Genomic DNA, 25256 nt, shown 5'->3' with positions numbered 1-25256 from the left:
TCAGACGCGCTGTGAGAGGAAAATTTTTAGAGCTACTAGGGTACTGGGGTTGAGGATTGGACTAAAAATTCGTCTTAGTGAAACACAATGACAAAAAAACTGGGAACCATCCATCATCATAGTAGTATAAAAAGGACTCCCCTTCCCCTCCTTAGCAGGCTTTATTAATAATATGTAACCATGTTTACAATTTTCTTTTTTTGTTTTTGGTAGAGGCATCCATGTTTACACTTGTAGCTAGCTAGTTGATAACCTATCATACAAAACAGAAGACCGCGCGCAAGGCATGCGCAAGGCGCAAACATGCACAGCAAATCTACACGAGTGCACCGCCCTTGAGGTACTCGGTTAAGAACAAAGCCACAAGCCCAACCATCGCAAACCTACCGTTCCATATCTCGGCATCCGACGTCATCACCCCATCCGATTTAGACTCTGCACTTACTCCCTTAAACAATGGAATCAACGACGCCACGGACAATAGCACGGTTGTCCCTACAAACCACGGCAGCCCTCCGTTCATCAACTGTACCAACAGATCGTCTCCCCTCGCAAGCTCTACTCCCAACGCTGCCACAAACCCCACCATGGCTAGCCTTCCATTGATCCTCTCAGGTGCTGGTCCACTGAATGCCAACACGTCCTCCAACTTGGTGCTCTCCTGTAAAATTAAACGTTATACATACATAATAAGTATCATCCATCAGATCACAATCCAGAGTAGTAATTGAAAAGCTACTTAAGGAAGGTTAGTAATACCCTAGCTTGTGATTGAGGGCGTTTCTCGGCCATGCACCGCACTTGCAAGCCAGTCTTCCTATGCAGGCTTGGCAAGTTAGTGTTAGTAAGGAATGCCTTTGAGCGACATCTGTGAGCGAATTGAGTTGCAGTAGAGCAGGTCAAGGTAGTTTGCATAGCTACTGCAGAGGTTGCCATTTGATCGGATCTCTTAAACAAAGATGGTCTGAAAGATAAGTGTATAAGAAGCAAGGAAGGAACTGATTTGATGAGCTTCTCTTCTCAGCTTATATGGTATATATAGAGCTTCCCTTCCCAGTTCCCCTCTGGGCTTTGGGAGAAGTTGGAGTAGCTAGCTAGCACGAGTTGTGGACATTATTAGCTCCACGTTACACTCCAAGGCTACTCACTATGATACGTTCAAAATGTGAACGATGGAGGGGTTTTTAATCACATGTTAATAGAGGGCGACGTGGTTTCCTAGTAATCGGCAAATGGAGCTGAAACTTTAAGAATAGGTAGGTGGCTAGGTCGGTCTAGGATCGTCACCAGTTCCTTGTCTTTCTCTTTCCTGCAATGCACATTCTCAACTTGTGCATGGTGACAGTGGGTGTTCGAGACGTGGACGAAGAAACATCCGTCAACTACACGGAGTTACTTTCGAGTATGGTCGGTCCAAACATCAAGCACAGATGCGACGGATCCTCATCTTGTCTTATATAAACTGTAGCTTGTTTTCACTTTTTAACTCAATATCAGGATCCACATTCTCATTTTCTCACCCCAAGCAACCAAACAATCTACCATTTTGAGATTTAAGAAATAAATAAGAAATTTACATTTTTTTCAAGAATTTTTCCACTCCACCTTTATTCAAGCAAACAAATGCAGCCTTACCGACCATCATGGTCTTAAGCTAACTCTCATGCGGCTACGTTGATAAGACCATTGCTTATACGGTAATCAAAAGACTAATGCTTATATAGATAATTCAAACATTGTGTAATGGAGGGTGCAAGATCACCACTACTATGTCTCAAATATTTCTTTTTAGAGCAAATTGTACTGTAATTCAAAATGGAGGCTTTAAAGCACTGACACCCTACTTGATGTTTAAAAAACACAAAGACTCTAAAATTGAATTTTTATTAGATATATTTATCCAATTTATCATTGAAAACAGTTAAATCAGTGTTTATTTTATTCTAAAAATATTCCTATAATAAATAGTATTTTGACTGTTTTTACTGATAAATTGACAAAAATATTTAATGAAAATCCAATTTTGGGGTCTTTCTGTTTTTTAAACGTAAAATTGGGTGTTAGTGCTTTAAGGCCTCTATTTTGGGTATCAATGCAATGGGTTATAATCCTCGGCGGCGCCCATCCTAGCGGCAGCCAGGGGGGGCGGCCGCGGCGGATGAGCGCCACGTGTCGATAAAAAAATCAACCGCTCAAGTATTTTACTATATATTTTCTCTTTAACCCGTTCAATAAACCCGGTTTAAGACCAACCGGGATTATTTATCAATTTCACCTCACTTTAGTAGACCACTGCAAAACCCTTCCATCGGAGACACAGGAAGCAAGGCTTACAGTTCCAAGTGAACCTTTCCCGACGGAATTCGATGGAACCCACTGACGAACGAATTGAAGCGGGGGCCGAAGCAATCTTTCGGTTTCTAGGGAAACAAGAAGAAGCCCCAAAAAGAATTGGAGTGTTGGCGTTCCGACAAAAAGGTTATGAATAGTTCTTCCGTCCGGAGGATGGTAGTACAGGATAAATTTATTTAAATTCAAGGATCTCAAGTTTTCGATGGTGGTTTATGCTATTTAGCGTTTAAAATTTTGGTTCAAAGCTTTTTGAATTTCCTCCAGTGGAACTTCTCATTAGAGTCAAGTGTTCTTCAGTAACCATCTTGCTTCATAGTGATGATTTTCACGCTTCAGAGCAAAATCACTGCCATTTCTCTACATATCCATAGATTTCGACTTTAATTTATTTGACGTTTCGGTTTCCAATAGAAATTTCGGATGGTTTGATCCAGTAGGTGCTTCCTTGTTTTATGATAATTTTAAGGGTTTATGGTATAAAAGGATATCAAATTGCTCTACATGATGTCTAGATCTGAGCCCGGAATCATGACGGCTAGAGAATCTTTCGGTGTTGGTCTTCAGAATAGTCCTATTTCTTCTCAGCCTTTAGGGATACCTAACATGAGATTAGCATTCAGTTCGGATGGAACTGTAGTTTACAAACCTGCAAGCACAAGTCTTCCGGCAACTTTTCAACCAATTAGTGGAACTGCTCCTACTGTTAGTGCTGGTGGTGGAGGCGGAGCTGGTTCAGCCGGTGCAATTGTTCAACACGGCCTTAATATGAACATGGGTGAACCGATGAAGCGGGTTGATAATCCTGTTTGGTCTCAAACCGGATTTATTGAACGGGTTAAAGGGAAAATATATAGTAAAATGCTGAACGGTTCAGATTTTTTTATCTAACACGTGGCGCTCATCCAGAGCAGCCGCTGGATGCCCGCTCGGATGAGCGCCGCCGAGGATTGAAACCCCGTGCAATTTGCTCTTTCTTTTAATGAAAGTTCATTTACTAAAATAAAATTAAAAAAAAAAAAAATCACGGAATTGCAAATACCATGATGTGTTATATAGATTTAGAACTTATGATTTATTATTTGTTTCGCCCAAATTAGAATAGACTGAACCACGGGTATGCTTAACTATGTAAAGTAGAATAGTAGAATATAGATTCTGAATAGTTTCTGATCAGGTTTGTCTGAACCATAGACCCTTGAAGCGTATACCAGCCGGAAATAAAGAAAGCAAAACAAATGGCCTGGCCTGAAAGGAAGTTAAATCTGCAATTTTCTAATTATAAGTACATATACAAAATTTCCAATAAAATTTGGTGCAGATACGGCAATCTCGTAAGAACTGATATTCCATGACTGCATCTGTTTCTAAGTACTCACAAACTAGATCATGATGACCAAAGGAGCCTAACCTTTGATGGGAACTTCATCTTTTTTCTTCTTTTTTTTTTTCTCATATATTTCGGCCTTGAACTTCAGACTCTCAACTTGTTTGTCATAATTTGAACGAGTCACTTTTAACTCCATAAGTTTAATTTCATCTCAAGATTTTTTTTTATCTCCTCCTCTGGAGAAGCCCTTTTGATCCTAGCTTCATCGTACATCTTTGTATCCATTGCTCCTTTTGATTTGGTGAGGCTCAGAATCAGATGCCGTCGAGCACGTAAAAATCCCACATTCATCCCTAGTTTTTCAACGGTTTTCAAGCTTTAGTCCCAAGACTCAAGGTCATTCAGAGAGGTAGTGATAGGATTGCAAGCTCGCATCGCATCAGCCACACTTACAATTTCAGAAAGTACTTCAGCAATTAACTTACAATTGATGCCTTTAAGAAGATTATCATGGAAGAAACCCTTCTGACTGTAACAAGTTCATATTACTTTACTCGAACATGTTGCGGAAGCTGAGAGTCTATAATAACATCTGAGCCAAAATTTTCAGTTTCATTTTCAAATTGCTCTTCAGTTGGTGACTAGTTTTAGAACAACTCAACTTAGCCTTGTCTCCAAAATATCAAGAAAAGTCTAGCTGAGTTGCCACCAACTATTTGCAGTGGGATTGTATTTGAATTAGGTAGACAAGGTGCTCCAACTTCAGCCAAAACATTGTCCCTTATAATATAGACCTATGATAAAAAAAAATCCTAACTATCAGCACAGGTAGAATTATAAGCTCAATGTTACAAATGCAAGAGAATCCCCTCCATCACCTTGAATTGGGTAGCTTGGATAAGTTGGAAAACAACAGCTCAACCAAATAGTGCTCGATAAAGAATCCCATCCATCCAGCACTGAATCCTCTCTTTTCAATGAGGCATTTTGTTTCGTGTTCTTTCCCATTATGATCTACTAAGGTAATGCAACAATCTTCTTTAGGTAAATGGGACTGGCAGAATCAACTGGGAAGTCCCTATAACAAAAACATATAGATACTAAATTAGACAAACATTTGGATTTATGCATTAAATTATAGAAGGTGTTTGAGCTCACCAGCCAAAAGCCATGAGTAACACGAGAGGGAACCACAAGTTTCACCAAACTAGGCATTCCGGGTTCTAGGTTTGATTGAACCTCCTTAGCTGGCTCCATTACAATTATAAATGAATATTGTTGGTAAGATGCATCAAAACAATTGTTTGTTGCTCTCTTTCGCTTGCAAATTTAAATAAATTAAGGGTGGCATGATTGTTACATTGGTATACAGTACTTGAACAAAACAACCAAAAAAGAACTGAAACTGACAACAATCAAATACTACAACCAGAAGAAGATCAATAGTGATTTCGAAACACTTAGCAAGCGTTTGGTTGTTGGATTCCATAGAATCCAATTTGGATTTGCAATCCAAGTGCAACAGGATCTAGTTCTCCAGAATCTGGTTCTCCATAGAAAAATTGTTTGGTTAATCTGAATCTAAGAATTAAATCTAGTTGAAAATTTGTTTGGTTACACTAAGTCTTAAACATAAATCTATCTAAAAAATTGTTTGGTTACACTGAGGCTCTTGTTGGTATCAATTCTCATTCTCTATTATGCTTATTTAAAATAAATAAGTACAATAATTCATTATTGGTCAAGAATGAAAAATGGTTTGGTGAATTTTATCGAAAATAAATTATGAAATGAAAAATAAGTTTGGTTTCAAAATAAAAAATTGTTAAAAATGATAGTAAACAAGTGAGAAAAGAAGGAAAAAATATGATTGTTATAAAAGAATGTGTATTGACTATTTTACCCTCATATTACTTATAGAACTTTAAGTAAACTTACACAAATGAAGATAATGAAATTTTCATCACAATCCATAATGGACAAAAAGTTCATTATGGATTTTGGAGGTTTTTCTATTATTTTAAATAAAAATAAAATTCAGAATAGATGCCAAACAATTTAAAATAATGAAAATTTCTCATAATTGACAATGATAATTGATACCAAAAAGAGCCTGAGTCTGTACTTGAATCTATTTGAAAAACTGTTTGGTTAACTCAAATTTTGGTTTCAATCATCTAAAATAATTGTTTAATAACCCTAATTTTGGATTTTAGAGTCTAATAATCCAACTTTCACTAAGTGCATAACCATGGATTAAAATATAATTTTTTAATAAAATAAAATAAAATATAATTTTTATTTTATAAAATGCATTAAAATATATTATCCCACAATCTTAAGTATAAAAACAGTACCCATGAACCCATTCTATTTTTTGCACATAATTTAATACTAATATGATGAATCAATAAATATTGTGTAAATAAATTTAATTTTAATTCATTATTATAAATTATTAATGTCCTAGAAAATCTGATGAGCAGCAAAATCAAATGACAAAATTTATTAAGTATGCATTTGATAATTAACTAAAAAGGGTTACATATACTTGAAGTGAAATTAATTTTACCAAGTTGTTTATGATGTATAATCTGAACTTATAATGAATCAAAAGAGAATCTTTGTGGATTTAAACCACCATCCTTTTGAAACATGTTCATAAAACCATTTAGTTTCTTAAGTCTAATAGATCTTGTGTGGTGGCCTTCCATCAGCCAAGTGCTTAATTCCAATAGGTCCCAAACTTAATAAATCCAAATACCGTTTAAATTAAGCATATACTGTATAAATACTGCATGATGACACTGTGGATATAGTGATAGATTCACCAGAAATTGAATTGTTGATCAACATATATTCTGTAGAAATACACATCAAGATTTGATTTTTTTTTTTTTTTTTTTTTGGTAATTCAGTCTTTATTCAGAGTGAGGTGGGGACATGGATGCCATGCTACATACATTGACTTACCATGCCGAGGATATGGACCAATTGGTCCTACACTCTGAGGACACTGTCCTCTAGGTCAAGGTATCCGCAGTTAAGTTGGAATCCTTGGTTACATGACAAAAGAAAACTTTCTGAAAAAAAACTGTTAACATATGAATGTCTCCAATAATGGAGGATATCTCTAAAGGGGCTATAGAATTAGTTTGAGGCTGTAATGGTGAAGCAAGCATGGAGTTATCCATTTCCACCAAAATAAACTCGACCTCACCTTGAAGGACAAGCATGGAGTCTAGAATGCATCTAATAAGCCATGATGCACTGCCATCACCTCACCTTGAAGGACAGATAGAAAGGAGGCGGGTTCAGAAATTGCATAAACAATGTTCCCTTGGGGGTCTCAAATGATATATCCCAGGCCCTGCTTCCCTCTGTTTTTCACCCATGAGGCATCATAGTTTAGCTTCATATACGGTGCTGGAGGTGCATGCCAGTACTGAATCTTATCCTGCGTGCAACTCTGTCAGAATGTTGTATGCATGTCACCTATTTGAGCTTCCCAAAACTCCTTCCAATGTTGTTTCAACTCTCTTGACCACCTCAAAAGGTGATGAAATAACTCCATCAAAATATTCTTTATTCCGCGACTTCCACATGTAGCAACAGAGAAAGGTAGTCAAGTTAATGGTTTCCTTGTCTCTCATTGTAAAGTGGGTTTTAATAGAGGCCCAAGCAGCTATGTAGTCCGAGAAATGACCTTGTATAATTGTATATGTTCAAATGCCAAGGGAGCTTCCAAACCATAGGGCTCTAGCAAAAGAAAGCAAAAGTGTAGGAGATGAGAATGTGCGAGACTAATTCATCTGATGTGCCACAATGTTGGCACATTTGGGTGAGATTAGGAATCTTGATTTGAAGTTCTTCTCGTGTCGGTAGACCTCTTGTAGTAGCTTTCCATAAAACAAATTCGTACTTTTGGGTGCCTTCCAGATAGCTTTCCAAGTGCTCGAAGGGACAAGGTCCCAACAATGTTGATAGGAGGATGTTGCCTTACAGGCAAGTCTCATATCCTGCAAATTGGAGAGTAGACGATACACTTATTTAATGTTGAACCTCCCATCTTTGGATGCCAACCACTAAAGAGAATCTCCGCACTGATTAATCGGTAGCTGAATTTTAGTAATCTCGATTATATCTACAGAGGAGAACCATTGGAGAAGTAAATTAGTGAGGTTCCACTCCATTCCAAGGAAACGAATCAGATCTAAGACAAACTCCAACGGGCAGTTCAACGGTCTTTCCCCTGAAATTCTTAACTCTGGTGTGTGCAGCAACCAGTTATCTTACCAGATTTTCACTTGGTCTCCCCTACCTATCAACCAACATAATGCTTTTTTTAGAGTGTCTCTTCCTGTAATCAGGCTATGCCATGCCCATGATGGCATGTTCCTAAGTTTTGCCTCTTGAAAGGATGATGAAGGGAAGTATATCTTTTTCATGAGACATGCCCATTTTGACTTAGGTTTTTTCCATAGACACCAAGCTGACTTGCATAGCAACGCCTTGTTTTGGAGACTTGGATCTCAAAAACCCAATCCACCTTTCTCTTTTAAACGACATAGATGAGTCTAGCTAATCCAGTGAGTTTTTCTACATCCCTGAGAGTCCCTCCAATGGAATGCAGATAATTGCTTTCGAGTTTGTTTGTGAATGAGTTACAGTAGCTTGAAGTGAGTTCCCACATAATTTTGCATGGATAAAGCCGTGGATTTGATCAGAATTTCTTTGCCAGCTTGAGAAAGGAGAGATTGTTTCCAGCCTACTACCTTGACTGCTATTCATTTTTCCTAGGGATGTCAACTATGTGGTTTTCAGGCTGGGCTTAATGGTTTCGGACTCAAAAACACCTAGCCCAAATACTGGCCTGTTAGCAAAATAACAGTTTCAGGCAAGTTTCAGTTTAGTGCGGTTTGGGTTTGGGCTAACTAATGGTTTGGGTTAACGGTCTATACTCAAGTTAACTAACGGTTTGTACTAACAATTTATGGTATGTCAAAAAAAAAAAAAGTTGAGCATCCTGCAACAAGAGCCAAAATTCTATGGAAAGCAAAATTGTTATTAATAAATTTCCATTAAAAATGTGAAAAGCCATTCCACAGTGTAGAAATCCCACCCACCTTATAGAAAGCAAGAACCTAGACAATAAGTAGTAACATAGAAATTGCAAGTTCATTCCTTAGGCTTTACTGGATAGTCCTCCTTAAACAAATCTTCAAACCAAAAACCCTTTTAAATTCCAACTTGTGCTATGATTGATTGTCTTGAAATTAGGTTCCTGTTTTGTGATAATGTTGATTTTTTCCCCCTTCTATGAAATCCTTCTCTTTTTTAGGTTGGTATTTAGTTTGATATGCAAAAAAATACCTCTGAATAGGATAAATATTTACTTAATTTAAACAAACTTGGTACATTCAATTGGGCATTCATATTTAATCCTTCTAATTGTCCCTTATAAGTAGTAGAATGACTATTTGATCTTTGAATTCATGCTCAATTTTTCTAATAGTTTGTAGCAACTACCTAGTGGCAATATGATGATTCAAACAATATTTAATGTAAAACAATAAAATGGGCCATAATGGGATGCAGATTGGGTTTTGGCTGATGCGGGCTTTGCCACCCTCAGCTCAAACACAACTGATTAAGATTCAGTTCGAGCTATAACGGGCTGGTGCGGTTTGTTTTTAACAGTTCGGGCTGCAAATTGACACCCCTAATTCTTCCACCTCCCTGAACACTTGGAGTTTTGATTGGCCAATTTCCATAGGGAGTCCTAAATACTTGCTCAACCCAGACCCTTGTTTAATTTTAAAGAGGTTTACGAACCAACTACGAATTTTTGTGGGAGTTTTGGACTAAAAGTGATGAGGGACTTCGCATGGTTTATATATACATTGGTTGCTTGCTTCACAGTACACCTGTAAGCATCTCTTTAGTTCCCAAACCTGGGAAATGCTTACTTTTGAGAATACCAAGCAATTGTCTGCAAAGAGAAGGTGGGCTATTTTCCCTTCCACTTTAGCTTTACTCAAGATACAACTCAGAGCTTGTGTTGCCAAAATGAAAAGTGCAGGGGATACTGGATGTCCCTGACAAACCACCCTTTATGGAGTAACTTCACTCATCGATGCACCGTTGACCTATGTTACTGACGTTACACATTTCATCACCAGATTTACCCATTTTGCTAAGAAGCCCATCTGCGGTAATACATTTTCTAGAAATTCCCAAGCTAAACAATCGTATGCTTTCTTTAGATCCAATTTTCCACAGTTAACAATATAAAATTATAAAAAAAAAATTAGAGACCAGTAATTAAGGGTAATACTGTAAAATCACAAGACATTATAAATAATTTAAGAATTATGAATTATCAAACCATGACTTAACGAAATGTACTGTGGTGAAAAAGTACAACGCAAGTGTACGCTGTCGTAACAAGTAATATAATGATAAAAGATCGATCCCTCGAAGACTATAGATTAAGTACCAAATTAATTATACCAATTTTATTTGAACAAATAATAAGGAAGATAATTATTCTAGACTATATTGCAAATTGAAAGTTAAATTGAGATTATTAATTGCTAAAGACCTAGGGGTCTGATTTCACCATAACTAAGCATTCCCACCATCTTATCCCTCTTTATAATTTGAGAAATATTTTCTGATTGATGAGATTCCCTCCCTATCTACTAGTCTCTCTGAGTACTAATAGAATTTCCTCAATGCTAACTCACTATATTTCTATGTGGGTTACAACAACCGAGAAATCATTAAACTCTATGGATTCCCTGAACAACTACACAAACCATGTAAGTATATCTCTATCTTACATGTAATTCATGGCTTTTACTCCAATGAACTAGACACATAAATCCCCCTCGATCATTATGATTAACAAATCGGTTGATTAGTGGCCAATTAATCAAAAGCATGAAGAATGAAGTAAAAACTCAATCAAATGAAACAATATTCAAAATTATATTGATGAATTCAAGAGTGGGAATTCATAGATAGGCTACCGATCCCTAAAAAACTAAATTAGTTCATACTAGAACAAAAAACATGGGGAGTTCAAGAACATTGAAGAAGATCAAGAAAACTTATTCCCAAGCTCGATCTCCAAAGCCAACCAACGCTCCGGTTTAATCTCTCCGCTCCTCCAAAGCTCCCAAAACCGCCCCCCCTCTCCCCGGTTTGCTCTCCTTTATAGATTAATTAAGGGCCGACATGACCGAGATTTGAACTCTCGGATTCAGATGAATTATACCCGTTTGGTTGTAAAAATCCATAGATTCATGAAATCAGAGATTCCACCTTTACACTAAAAACTCAGATTTATGGGTAAGGGGTGAAATCAGAGATTTCAATAAAGCTATACATTTGCACATTCATAAAAATCACGTCGATCAAATAGTTTTTTAGGATGAATCCACAAATTTCATTCCACAACCAAACATCTAATTTAAGAATTATAACTCTATAGATTTGAAATCTATAGATTTGAAATTTCTAGATTTTTGAAATCTCCGGCTCATGTAACCAAACAGGCCCAAACTCGGAGTTTGATCAACGGACTTAACCAAGGAGTGTTTTGACGTATGAATCTGACAACTCAGAGATCTAAGAAACCACGGGAAAGAAAGAAGGAAGCTCTCAAAACGCACGACAAATGACATCGAGAAGATGATCAAAAGGAAGACACCAAAGATTATTTTATTAAGATTTTCTTCTCTGAAATCCTAAAATAGATGAGGACTCCAGGACGACCAATAGATAAATTCCACGAAAAGAAAATATGATTAGAATTGTTAGGAAATATAAAAAATCACCAAAATTATAGAAATTAAAGGAAATGGTGCAACATATTCATTTTATATTATATTAGGGTAAATTGATATAAAACAATTGTAAATACATGGAAATATAGTTAATTAATCATATAAAATAATATGCATGAAATCAACTTATCATGTACCATAAGATATGGTATTGGTATGCAAATGTTGATATGGAAATGAAGATATCAATTTTGGGCATTGTATTAAATTATTGATAGCGTATCGATTTACATCCTTGCAATTTTAGGTTGATTTATTACGTAAATGACTACAGGGTCAACACTAATTAACCTAATTCAAAATCATCGCATAAAAATCGAAATCGGGGCTCCATGGTTTGGGGATGGTTGATCCTGGTCCGGTTAGGAACTGTGAAAATTGAACCGCATGCAATTCGGTACACGACAATAGGGTTAACGGAAAAGTGAAAACTGTACCGTACCGGTTACTTGTCCTAGTAACTTTTCCGCAGAAATAAAAAGTTAAAAACATATCTGAATCTCAGTTACTAGAGGTACTTCAGATATTACGAAGAAGAAAGAAGAGAATAAAACGAGATTGAATATTGGATTCGATGGAAAGTAGAAGGAGATTTAGATCTGCAAGGATCTTTATATTTCTAGGGCTTCTCTTCAGCTTCATTAGCCATCTATTCGCTCTGTCGATTACTGTAAGCGATACAGAATGCGTGTACGAATATGTACTCTATGAAGGCGACACTGTTTCTGGGAACTTTGTTGTTGTTGATCATGACATCTTCTGGAGTTCAGATCACCCCGGCATTGATCTGGCTGTAAGAGTTTTGCATGCCTCGATCTCATCCTCATTATTATTATTATTATTATTATTAATATTAGTTTGGGTAGATTGATTGACTCATTCAACGAGCTATTGAATTGATTTTTAGTCGGTGCCAGTGGCAACTTATTCTACTGGTTTCAATTTCTTTAATTTCTCTGACCCAAAAAAAAGTATTTAATTTCCTTTATAATCTTTCCTGAAAGATGAAAACTTCCTTTAATTTTGGGTTGTCATTTGTTAATTTTGTTATGTGACAATATTCGAATGTTAAAAAAAAACCATCTTTGGGATTTTAGGGACCGTTCTGATAATCTAGATTGACGCTTGAAATGCAAATTGAAAGTAAAGGTTGGCATGTTAACAATGGGTTAATACGTCATTGGTAGCAAGCTCTGAGAATATTTCTGAAGTATTGGATGGGGCTTTTCTTTCCACAATGGAAGGGTGGCGCTGTTGAACGCCTGCTCCTTTTGCAGGTGCTTTTTTTTTTTCAATACTATTATGAACCTCTGCTTCTTTAGGTAGGGCGATATGTGAACTTTAGGTATGGAAACTTTTTTCTTTAGCTGCGGTTATTTCCTAATTCAACATCTATGATGTCAACGGTTTCCCCATTCTATGAAGTGAAGCTGTTTTGGTTCTGCTGTTGTGGTCATTATTAGCACTGTTCATGTTTACCACTAACATTAATTTTCATTCCTCTGATGCCTTTGGATATAGTTAAGGCTCTACCTACAGGAACCTTACCATGGTATGTAACTTTTTGGTTTCTCTCGAACAGATGTTAATGAGGCAGTACACTGCCTAATTTTAGCATTGGGATTGAGAAAATAATGTTTATTGCTGTTATATGCATCTTATATTTTTTTTCCTTGTATGGTTTTTTTAAGTTATATTTGATAAACTCAATTTTTATATTCTTCTATTAGTGTCGGGATTGTAGTCTAGACTGTAGTATTACTACTGTAAGCAACTTTACAATATGGCTCTAGAGGAGTAGCAGATAATAAAGTGTGTGATAGTTCAGCTACTGCATTTTCTTTTATTTTTAAATATGAACAAAAATAGCATGTTCATTATTATATTAGCACCTGAGAATTTGCAACTTAGATACCACTTTTTCTCCTATATTTATATCTGAAGAAACAGTGCATTTGTGGTGCTATGGTTTGGTTCTAGTTAGTTTTTCTTTTTGTTTGTTTGGTTCTTTTTTGTTATTCAAAATTAACAATCCAGAATCAAGCTCATCAAAAAACGAAGCAGTCTTTTTGGTTCCAAAAATTTTCACATGCATTCTTTACAATTCATGTAGGATACTGACCCCTTAAACCCAAATGCCCCACCCCTCCCCCACATAAGCAGATTCATTAGATCTGTTTCGCTGCCCATTCTTGAATTACAATGCTTGCGGGTTGACTGAAGGTGTTGAACTTGCTGTCAGGTTGTGGATCCATGGTTGAGCTTGAGAATGTGAATAAATTTGCATTTGGAAAATGACAAAAAAAATTGAAATAAAAACGTGAATTCACATTGTCAAATTTGTGACTTCAGTGAAACAAGCAACCTAAGCTGCTGTAGTGCATCATCAGTCACCCTCTTGCATGCTGCGACCTTGATCCAACTACTCTGTCTCATATCTCCAAGAAGCTATTATTCTTTCTGTAGGTGGATAAGTATCTCTAACAAGAATTGTTATTAATGATAGAAAGAAATAATAAAACTCCCTTGTGGTCAGTCGGAAGGAAAATCTAAATACAAATAAAAAGTTTCCACTCTCTGCCTAAGAATGATCGAGCAGTGAATGAAAAATGATGCAGTTCAGAATGTCCAAGTAGGTCAATTTGGCCTTGGGTTACTTTGTTTTGGTCCGTGGGTGGGTGTTATAGACATTGGGCTTCTTATTTTTTGGGTTCACTAATGTAATGGGTCTAATTTATGAGTCCATAAAATGGGGGCAATGCTAGTACACGGGATCAGTAGTTAATTTCAATATTTAAGTCAATAGAATTCAAGTTGTTGGAGTTCTACAAATTCCCTTACATATAAAAAGATAAAAGAGAAGAAAAGAGTTCTCGATTTTTGTATATTATCAGAAGATGAGTATCACTTGTTTTAGATTTTTAATCGTCCTGCATGTCTTTGTTCTGCTGATGACTCATGGCTTATAAATCAAGTAAATTGTTCTTTAGTGGAAAATTTTGTAACTCCAACAGAGTAATATTGTATCATGTAAATTTTGGGATTTTGAAAATTTGAATGTCATTAGAGAGTAGAATCCATCGTTCCCACTTTTTCTGATAGAAACTCTGACGGAGAGAATAATGAGGACTAAGGACTCTGTTCACATGAGAAGGTGAGAAATAGAGGATAGTTGAGAGAGGAAGTGAAAGGTAAATCCATGGAGAGACATGTGGGTTATGAATTAGATTTAGATTAGTTTTGGAGAGATTTTAGGATTTAGCAGTGACCAGTGGATTTCAAGTAGCCACATGTCATGTTGCTACAGTGAGCTTTGAGGGAAGTTGGAGGATGAGCACTTGAGATGATAAAATCCAACTTGTCTCCCCTCTTTTAAACACCTCCCCAACCCCCCCCCCCCCCCCAAAAAAAAATGATATAAATAAAAAAATAAAAGGAAAAGAAAAGAAAACCATCTTGTCTTCCCCCCAAAAACCTCAACCTTGAACTTCACACAATGTTTTTAGTCTTTGAGTATAAATTGTGTGATTCTCATTTATGGTGTATAAACTGATGAAAAGAAAATAATTCATATATATACTTCATTTAATTCCCTTTGAGTAATCAATAAATGATTTTATATTCTTAGTTGTGTTTTTGTTTCAAACCAAAAAAAAAAAATTTCTTCCCACTTTTTGCCCATTAAAATTGTTGTGTAAAACTATATACTAATATACAGATATACGTATATACGATTGATTTGATGCTTTGAAGATACTGTAAGATTTAACAAGTACTTGAACTTGATACACTCACTCTCCCTCCCTCTCCTATTCTCATTTGCTTTATGCTTTTGGCACTCAAGCTGGATCACTTGACAAGAATGGCAGTTAGAAATGACCCTCTATTTCCTGCTTATTTCCTGGACCAATTTCAATCAGCTTGAAATATTTCTCTCATAAAGTATAGATACAAAGATGAAATCGATGTAGCAGCTCCACGTGATCAACCTGTTCTTGTGTAGTTATTGGCCATGACTTGTGCAAGGAAATGTAGTCCCCTGCTTTATCACAGAGACTTACTTGTGGATGATCAACAGATTTTATAGTGAGCAGTGTAATGATATGTGCAGATTCACTGGTAGTTGTGCTTCAAAATGGAATATATTCTCTGCTTCCATAATATTTCCTGTAAAGTGAGTGCTTATTGGGTCTATTGGACCTTTTTGGCATTTCAAGTGGATTAGAAAAGGCAACATTTATTTTCTTCAACCTTATTGTTGAAATTCACCATATTCTTTTGACTCTTTCAGTTGGCACTCATCTTGCTTCTTTTAAGCTTTAGCAAATTAAACTGAAAACTAATATGCAGAAGTTTTGTGGTAAATATATGAAGCCTCTTTCAAGTGAATCATAAATTGATGTGTAGAACCTAGGCATAAGGTCAAGATACCCTGAAGAGAAGGAAGGGAAGGTAGCTTCAAGACTAAATGCATGGGGAAATGTTGCCAATATTGCAAATACATATAGATTAACTGTGAAGGTCATGAAGAGGGACTCTTCTTTGGTTCTAACCAAGAGAAGCCCAGAGTCCAGACTACTAATGCAGTAGTTCAAAGTTTGATGTAGATTGAGCTCCAAGGAGTCCTTTTATTAGGGAACAACCTTGGGTTGATATATGTATGGGTTGGGCTTTCGTTGGATGGTTTCCAATGTAATTGGCCAATTTGATTGACCTAAATTATGGGTAATTAAGTTGAGTACGAAAATAGCTTATTTACTTAGTTTATTTTAAGTTGTTTTGGTTTAGATCAATTGAAACAGTGTTATGTTTTCCAATTCAAGTTTGCATGTGATTAGCACATAAATAATTTCCTAGCTAGTTTAAGTTATCTGACGGGTTAAGGTCTAGGTTACGGGCTATTCCTTCTTACCGGAGTCTATTTTTGAGTTTTTTTATATATAAAATTGTTATAGGCCCAATTATTAAACACGGATTTGATTATTAGAATTGCTGATTGTGAGCTTGGCTGCTGCCTTCCTTCCTTTGTGAGAGGGTGTATTCTGGTGTTTAATGTCCAGGTAGCTGATTGTACTTGGTGTCCAAAGCCCAATTACTGATTCCTTGGTGTGTAAAGTCCAAGTATTAGCTTCTTGGCATTCATATCCAAGTTGCTGCTGGTTCCTTGGTGTCTTTAAAGTCCAACAGAGCTGTTGCTGTTTGGTGTCTCAAGTCCAAGCTCCTGGTTTTTGCTGTGGAATTAGAATTTATTTATTTATTATTATTTTTAAATTAACAATGGAAACAAAAGGACTGTGCCTACAGTGAGTTAAATTTGAATTTTGCACTTTCTCTTACCTAATCTTCAAGAACATAGAAAAGGTATTTTTCATGGAGATTCTACCCAGTGCAATCCAACCATCAGATCTTCATCCCTGTTGAACTATATCATCTCCATACGATCCTAACAAATCCATTTGAATCTGCTTGCTATATGACCAGCTGATTTCTTGAAATTATCTTTTTATCCTTCAGTCCTATTCCTACTAGGAATCGTCCACAACTCAAGATTTAACCCCCTGATTTAGTTGTAACTTTCAGCATATGTTCTTCTCTATATTAACTCGACATACCCTGCATACTGACCCTGTACCCTGACCCTAACCCCTACCTAGTTTTCCTGCTTTAAGATCATGGTTTGTGGCCCTCATATAATTCAAGCAACATCAAAGCTATTCATAGTTTAGTGATATTCAATTGTATATATCATACATCTGCAAGAGAAGCACTTTTTTGGGAGCGGTCAAACAAGAAAGAAAAAGAAAACCTTGAATTTATCATTGGCTTCCAATGCAAACTTTTCCATCCTTCACTGTGATAGTCTCTCTTGGAGAAGATTTCCATAAGAGGGAATCACGGGAGAAGACTTGACTTTGATCTTGACATTTCCAAATTAGAAGGACTTTAACTAAAAGAATTTGTAACCATGAATTCATCTTTTAGCTCCATATCCATTCTTCCTTCCTTACTGTGGTAAGGAGAATGATTGTTTGGCATGACATCTGGAAACAGGGGTAAGGCTGCCTACATTTGACCCTCCCTAGACACTGCTAAATGTGGTAGCTTTGTTGATGCAAAACTAAAGACGTATACTAGAAAGAAAAAACCCAATTGTTCAAGCCCATCAATGGCCAAGGATATGACCCAAATCAGCCGATGACTTTCATGGGCTAGAACTGCTTTAGTAGGTTGAAGTCAGTGCACATGTGATGACCTTCATGGGCTAGACCTAAGCCCTGGTCTAGTACTTGAGAAATTCATCAAAGTTAGTAAAAGGGGTTGTATTTTGAAAATAAGGAACTCATTGTTAAAGGAGCTTTTTGTGTGGATGTGAGCTAGTGGTTGGATGGTGTATTTAATGTTTGTCTTTAAAATGACTATATAAAGGGACTTATGTAAGAGGGTGGATAACTCATTCATCATTTGAAGTCAAAGTTGCTTTGTTAGCTCTTCTTCTCTATGGAGCAACCTTGTGTTTGATCGAGGTAGGTTGGTGTCTGATCTAATCAATCCACCTTGCGGTGTGAAGCCCAGGTGTTATTTTCTTATTATTATTGCTTTGTCAATTCCCCCATATTGTTCCTTCGTCAATAGCAAGCCTATGCTAGTCACCATTTTCTGTTTCAGTTGCTCTTCAGATCTGCCATCTAATTGCTATAAGATTTCAGGGTAACTCTCTCATTTCATAATGGTGATCTACATTTCACCCTAACTCCAGTCTGGATCCTAGTGCTTCCCTTACTTTGAAGAGCTATTCTGCCTCTGCTGTTAAGTTATTTTCATTGTGATATAGCTCTAGGTTTCAGCCCTGTTTCACATCTGAATTATGTTTCATACTTCGTCTGTCAAATCTGAAATATATTTCCTGTGAAAAGATCTTGATTGGAAACTGTTGTGATCATTCAAATACAGTACAACATTACTTGTGCACTAGTTACATCCTTCTTTTACAATGTCCTCCACATAAGACAAGCTTTCTCTTCCCAGTCAACGAGTTCAGCAACATGGCAGATGATGTGGCAATTTTGACTGTCGGATCGATATGCAAGGTCTGGGTTTGCCATATGTCAAGTTTTATAACCAAAACCTCAGTGGTGTTTTTCTATTTTACTATTGTTGTTTGTGGTTTTGATATGGTTGAAAGTTTATTCTCTTTTCTGAAAGTTTATTCATTGCAAAACCCTTTATTTCTGCAGTCTGCCTATTTTCTTCATACTTGAATTAGATAGTATAGATTGTATTCAATGGTCTCACTTGAATTCTAGAAACATAGATCATGCAATCATGGTTCAGAAATAGGACAAACCAAACACCTGAGTTGCTTTCCTTGGTCAAACAGTTGAGACTGGGTACATTGTGTTAAGCCTGTTTTGTAATTTGTTATCAATTTGCGTGCTTCTATGTGTGTATCTTTGTGGTATTTCCAATCAATATATGTCATTTGTATGGGTAGATAGACAAATTGTTTTCTGGGTATGTGTGTGAAATTCTCTGGATTGCACAAGCTATCATTTTAGAGTGAATTGTTGTGTTATCTCTAGCTTATTGGTTTGATATGTTGCATCACTGGGACTTCATGCAGGTGACATCGCCTGCTGGCAATGTAGTGCGCAGTGTGAAGGGTTCATCAGGGGAGAAGTTTGAGTTCAAAGCACCACGAAGTGGAATGTACAAGTTCTGTTTCCATAATCCCTTTTTAACACCTGAGACTGTATCCTTCTACATACACGTTGGTCATATCCCCAATGAGCATGATCTTGCCAAGGATGGTTAGTTCAATCCTCTTCATCCTTTTTAGTATTCACGATTTGCTATAATTTTCAAATTGTGGCATCCCAACCATCGTCTTTATCTTGGTTTGAGGTCAGGTTGTGCAAAAAGGGTTGCTGGACTTGTTGAATACTCTACATACATTTAGCATGGATCCATCTTGCTGCTGCTTCTCATGATTTCTCCTCCCAAGTTCACATAAGATACTTGAGTTTTAGAAAATTTTGTTTTCTTGCACTTTCTTTATTGATTTTGTTTTGGGTATTTGTTGCAGAACATCTGGACCCCATAAATGTCAAAATTGCAGAGCTGAGGGAGGCCTTGGAGTCTGTTACAGCTGAGCAGAAGTTCCTGAAAGCACGTGATGCACGACATCGTCATAGTAAGCCGTTTGTTTCTGTCTCTTGCCTTTAATGACATTCAAAAAGGATTTTCTGTAAATAATGTTAAATACCCTTCTTTATATCTGCATCTTCAATGGTCTCTTTTCTCGATAGTATGCAAGATCTATGTCACAAAGGACACTAGCAAAGTAGGCGACTGCAATTGCACATATGAGGGAACAAGTTGATCTATCTGCCTGTCTGTTATTACCATATATAGATTGTCCAGTAAACTGTCATTCTTAGACATGCTTTCTTTTGTTTACTGTCAGGAGGTGGGGTGTTCATCTGAGGTTTCTAGATGCATTCTGCCCTGATTTTCCAGAAAAATATAACATTAGAATCAGATAGTCATCTCAACTTTTAACATCCACCACTGTGCATCCTTCCCCTCCTTCTCTCTCTCTTTCTCTCTGTGTTTCTGGAGTCGTTGGGGTAGATCTAATGTCATTGGTATTCCCATCTTGATGATTAACAAGTGGAACCAATTGCTTCTAGGCCAACCCTCTTTATGTGATAAACTTGTAACTTCTTCTATCCATTTGTTCATTATTTGTTGCTTAAGGATCTTTGCTTGTCATCCCTGCAGCCAATGAGAGCACCCGAAAGCGTGTCATTTTCTACACTCTTGCAGAGTACCTTCTGCTGGGTACGGCGAGCGCATTACAAGTGGTTTACATCCGCCGCCTGTTTAACAAGTCAGTCGCATACAACCGGGTTTGAGTTGAGCACCCCCCCCCCCCTCTCTTGTGGTGTAACTTGTATGTTTCTGTAGATTTCATCCTCAAGGAATCCAGAGAAATGTATCCTTCACCATTAACTTATCTAATTAAGTGATGTTTTTCATGCTTGCTCCCCAACAGGGATTAGAGAGCGCCCAATTTTGCTTGGTCTTACCTTATCTTCGTATGCAGGTTAAGGGTAAGGGTTTTATTCCTTCCAGTTTATGGGGGGGAGGATGAGGGTGATGAATTTATTTTGGTTGCTTCACCCATTTAATTGACCTGACTCAAGCCTAGTTAGAGGGTAAATATGAACTCTTAAGGCTCTCTTAGGCATGATTTTCGTTTTTTATTTTTACCTATTTTTCAGAAATCAATAGAAAAAAATCATATTGGATCAAAATGCAAAAATCATTTGGTAACTAATGAGTGAGATCAAGATGCAAAATTTGCCGGTTTGTACCTTGGCGGAACTTGCGTATGGGCGAATTTTGCCAAAATTTCAGCCAAAATTTTCCCCAATTTCGATTAAACTTCGACCCCCCCTCCCATTTTTAGGGGTATTTTAAGTAATTTTGGATAAAAACTTGGTGTCTAACCTAATTTGATGTCAATTAAGACGTTGTACTCTTCAACAATTATTGACCCCAAATTATAGGAGGGGCCTATAGGATTTTAAGGTGATGGATTTTTTTTTAAAAATATTTTATGATTTTTAACTTGTGGGCTTAACATAGCTTGTGGTTGTAGAGCCATCGGAAGAGCACAGGGTGTTCTCCGTTAGGAAAGATGATCCACATTCAAATATTTTACGATCCACCAAACTGCCCATTATGAAAGTGCATGATTTGACTGAAAATGCATAATTATATCTAAAGGGAGGAACAAAATTTTATAATTTCAGTTCAGTGTATCTTTTGAAGTTTATAGGTTCATTGTCTGATACATTATCAAATATCCATCTTTTGACCCTAAATAATAAAAAAAAATATCCATCTAGCTGTCTCCATTCGATCTCACCATATGCGTCAGACTTGAGAAGAGTAAAGATTCTATAATCACATGAACAGGTACATATATGATATATCCACTTAATCTCAATGAAGTGAGATAAACACTTGTTGTCAGAGTTTGTGAATAAATCCTTGTCATATTGTCAAACATGATAACTATTATATAAAAAATGATTGCATAAGTCATGAACAATACCAAAATAATTTTTTCTATACAAATAAATAATTATGTACATACTTATCAATTTTTTATCTTTTAAAATATAAAATGAACGTTTAAAATTTTTTAGGCAAAAAAAAGTTGTCGGCAATGAAACCACATGAGTTGCACACTTGAAAACGCTTATATAACTATTTCATAAATTTTTATATTTTTTAAAACCCTTTTCCCTAATTTTTTATAATTATTATATTTTTATTAATATTTTAATAATTTCTTTTAAAAAAATTATTTATTGGGTGGAAGAATATTCCAACTCTGTGAGTCTATAGATCGGTCTATGGAGTTTCACATATATTTTTTCTATTAACATATATTCATACAAAAAAGTAAGTATTTTCAATGTAAGAAAATACAATTTTTTACGAAAATAACTATATAAATTACTTTGCAAAAAAATTCCAACACCGTCAGTTCGTAGATTGACTCATGGTATTTAACATATTTTAATTTCATAACCATCTAATAACATTATAACATGCATTTTGAGAAGAAGAAATAAATAAATAAATAAAAATTAGAGAATAATGGTTACCTTTCATGAAAAAAACTCCACACAAATTCAAGATCTGTGTAAAAACAATACTATATCCGTAAAAAATGTAACAAGATCTATTGGTAGATGTCGAAGATTGAAAGAAAATAAGACATAAATGCAAAAAATATAAGAGAAAACTTTGGGGAGAAAAAGAAAATACTGAAAAATTAAGTTGAAAATTCACCTAAAATTCAACGAAATTTTGGTTTTCTTCGCCAAAATATCAATATTAAAGCCAAATATTGCGAAAAACACCGATTTCTCACCAATAAAGTGTAGATATTGTTTAGGTGGGGGATTTATTTGCCCCTCATCGAGGCAAAATTTCACCAAGTTCAGCGATATTTCACCGAAACTTCCTTCCATGGGTGAAATACATTTCGTATTAAAAAACATGTTTGGGATGTCTATCTCTAAAATAATTTTTGATAGGTTATAAAACTTGTGTGTACAACATTGTTCACCTCAATCCAACTGCATCCTAAGGATTTGTTTGGTTGCAAAAAGGGGAATTAAGTGGGAAATGCAAATTTTCATATTAAAAATAGAAACGTTTTTGATCATTTGTATTTATTACTTTACATGGTTATATGACTAATTCCAAATTATTGCATATTCCGTCATGAGATTTTATTTTATTTTGCTTCTCTTTCCTTTGATTTTAATAAATAATAAAAGTTACTTACTATGATATTAAATTTGTGTAGCTTTATGTAATTATATGGGATCAAAATTACCAAAAAAAAAAAAAAACCAAAATCACATCCTTTCTCTTTACTTCCTTCGCAACCAAACTCTATATATATAAAAATTTAAGAGCCACAGCAACCTCCACATCTTCTTATTAGAACTCTTTACATCGGAGCCAGATTAACTACCATTTGAGCCATTAAAAAAAAGGGAATCAATGTACTAGAAACTTTTTCGCAATCAAATCTTCCTCCAGTTTTGTGAAGCAAATCTTATTATTGAGACACATTCTTTTTTAGGGGATAATCTTGCTTTGTTTAGTGCGTTGATTGAAAATTTTTAATATCTCCCTTTTTTTATCAGATGGAATGATTCTCAAGGTTAAGCTTTACCCAAAACTCTCATGTGACTCAGTGGTTTGGGCCCCATGCAGCAATGGGCATTTTTCTTTATCTTCGACTTATGAAGTTAACTGCCTTCCAAAGCCTAAAGTCCCTTAGCATGCTCTTATCTGAGGTTCTCATTGTCATCCTTGCTTCAGCTTCATTGCTTAATTAGCCGCCCTTGGTCGTTTACCCAGCAAGATGGTAATCGCAACGTGGAACAATTCTTTGTGGTAATGAAGCTGAATCTGAGTCACATCTATTTTTTTGTTGCGCCTTCTCAAATGAGGTGTGGAAGTCAATCCTCTCTCTCAATGGTTTTTCTTTACAGCCTAAAGCTTCTTGGCATGAAGAATTGTAGTGGACAGTGGATTATTTTGCTGGCAATGATATAATTTGTAGCTTTAGAAAATTTTCCTTCTGCTGTTGCATTTATAGGTTGTGGGAGGAAATGAACAAACACATATTTCAAGGTAATTGTCACAGTAGCATTAGCATCGTTCGATAGATAAATAATTATGGATACTCAGCGATGCTTCACCAGCATCTCTTAGGTTGTCCCGATAATGCTCGAAATAGAGACTTTTTCAATAAGTGGGGCATTGCAATCAATTTTAAACTTTTGGTTCCTAAAGTATTGAAATGGGAACCTCCGGACATTGGCTGGTTATGCGTGAACTGCGATGGCTCTGTGCGAGAAGGATTGGGTGGTTATGGTTGTTAGGAGCGGAACTACAATGGTGCTATCATCTTTGCTATTGCCGGTTACCCATGAGGACCGAATATTAGTTATGGAGTTGATTGCCATAAAGGCAGGTTTAGAACGTGCTTTACAGAGTGGTGCTCTAAGTATTAAAATCCGCTTTGATTCTCGCGAGGCAAGTCTTATGATCTTGGGTTCCCATAGAGTTCCCTGGTATGTTGATTATTTGGTTGATGGCATTTGCACATTTCAACAGAGTTGTAGGAATTGCCTCATTTCACACCATATCCGTGAGTTGATCCAAGGAGCAGATTTATTTGCAAGGTTTCTCCAAGCTCCGAGTGAGATACAATTTGCCCAAGGAAGGTTACCTCCTGGTTTGGATATTATTGTCTGTAATGATGTTACTAGAAAACCATACTATAGATTGTTATCCTCTTATTTAGTTACTCTCTTAATACAAACTTCTTATTCCAATAAAAGGATAATTCAAGTATTTGTTTTTCTTGTGGTGGATAGTGGGACTAATCCCAAGTGAAATTAAGTTAAATTCTATGACATTATGATGCCTGATTTTTAGTCACAGGAAAGTTGACTTGCAGGCTGTCATGCAATATTGAGTTTTGAATCGATTAAAAATGCTTAAAGACAATTTACCATTCTGATGGAATTATACTTATTCTTAAAAGAATGATATTCCAATCTTTATATACACTCCTAATAAAAGATAATGTGCCTTTTTCTCTTATCCACTCTTTTCTTAAAGGGTACCAGACACTCTCCATCACTATGCATTTCTTTTTTTCTTTTTTGTGCATTTTTTTATTTGGATAGAAACTATCACTATGCATTTAAGATTGCCAACAATGACAATTAATCAAAAATACCATACAATTTCTACTATGCACATCTCTCTTCAATAAAATGGGGGAAAAAAATCATCTGTTCTGCACATCTCTCTGTTATGCATAGCAGTGCAATTTATACCAAATAGAAGATTGTGATTAAAGGCTTAATTTCAAATTGATTTTTTTTAATAGTCTTTTAGTTTTTTTTTTTTTCTTAGCCACTTATTTGGCATATTAGTGTATTGTTGCACACTGCAAAGAAAGGTGCACAACAGATGATGTTTTTTCCGTCAATGCAAAGCTGTTCTAGTGGTGAAACTCACACCTTTTAGTGAAAAGGTTTTGTAGGTTTTAACTCTTGTTGAGGCATATTAATATCCCTATCTCCCATTAAGTCACTTTGTAAAAAAAAAAA

General features: G+C 36.0%; 2 protein-coding genes and 1 pseudogene across 2 annotated transcripts; 1 reads left to right on the top strand and 2 right to left on the bottom strand.

The window, feature by feature from the left end:
- Positions 1-119: 119 nt before the first annotated feature.
- Positions 120-1014, bottom strand: LOC149028477 (early light-induced protein 1, chloroplastic-like). The gene is made up of 2 exons (XM_089148556.1): positions 760-1014; positions 120-661 (listed from the first exon to the last, which is right to left on the bottom strand). The coding sequence occupies exons 1-2, from the start codon at positions 934-936 to the stop codon at positions 317-319; spliced, it is 522 nt and encodes a 173-aa protein (XP_089004682.1). The 5' UTR covers positions 937-1014; the 3' UTR covers positions 120-316.
- Positions 1015-3755: 2741 nt separating this feature from the next.
- LOC149028476 (B3 domain-containing protein Os01g0234100-like) lies at positions 3756-4936 on the bottom strand (annotated as a pseudogene).
- Positions 4937-12023: 7087 nt separating this feature from the next.
- Positions 12024-20617, top strand: LOC149028475 (transmembrane emp24 domain-containing protein p24beta3-like). Its single transcript, XM_089136989.1, has 4 exons — positions 12024-12325; positions 19154-19340; positions 19616-19723; positions 20314-20617. The coding sequence occupies exons 1-4, from the start codon at positions 12107-12109 to the stop codon at positions 20445-20447; spliced, it is 648 nt and encodes a 215-aa protein (XP_088993115.1). The 5' UTR covers positions 12024-12106; the 3' UTR covers positions 20448-20617.
- The last annotated feature ends 4639 nt before the right edge of the window (positions 20618-25256 follow it).

Source organism: Hakea prostrata, chromosome 1, assembly GCF_041222555.1.
Source record: "Hakea prostrata isolate BN-2017 chromosome 1, UWA_Hpros_2, whole genome shotgun sequence".
NCBI classification, from domain to species: Eukaryota; Viridiplantae; Streptophyta; class Magnoliopsida; order Proteales; family Proteaceae; genus Hakea; species Hakea prostrata.
Note: the sequence above shows the minus strand (reverse complement) of the source record. Positions and strands in the feature narration are given on the sequence as shown.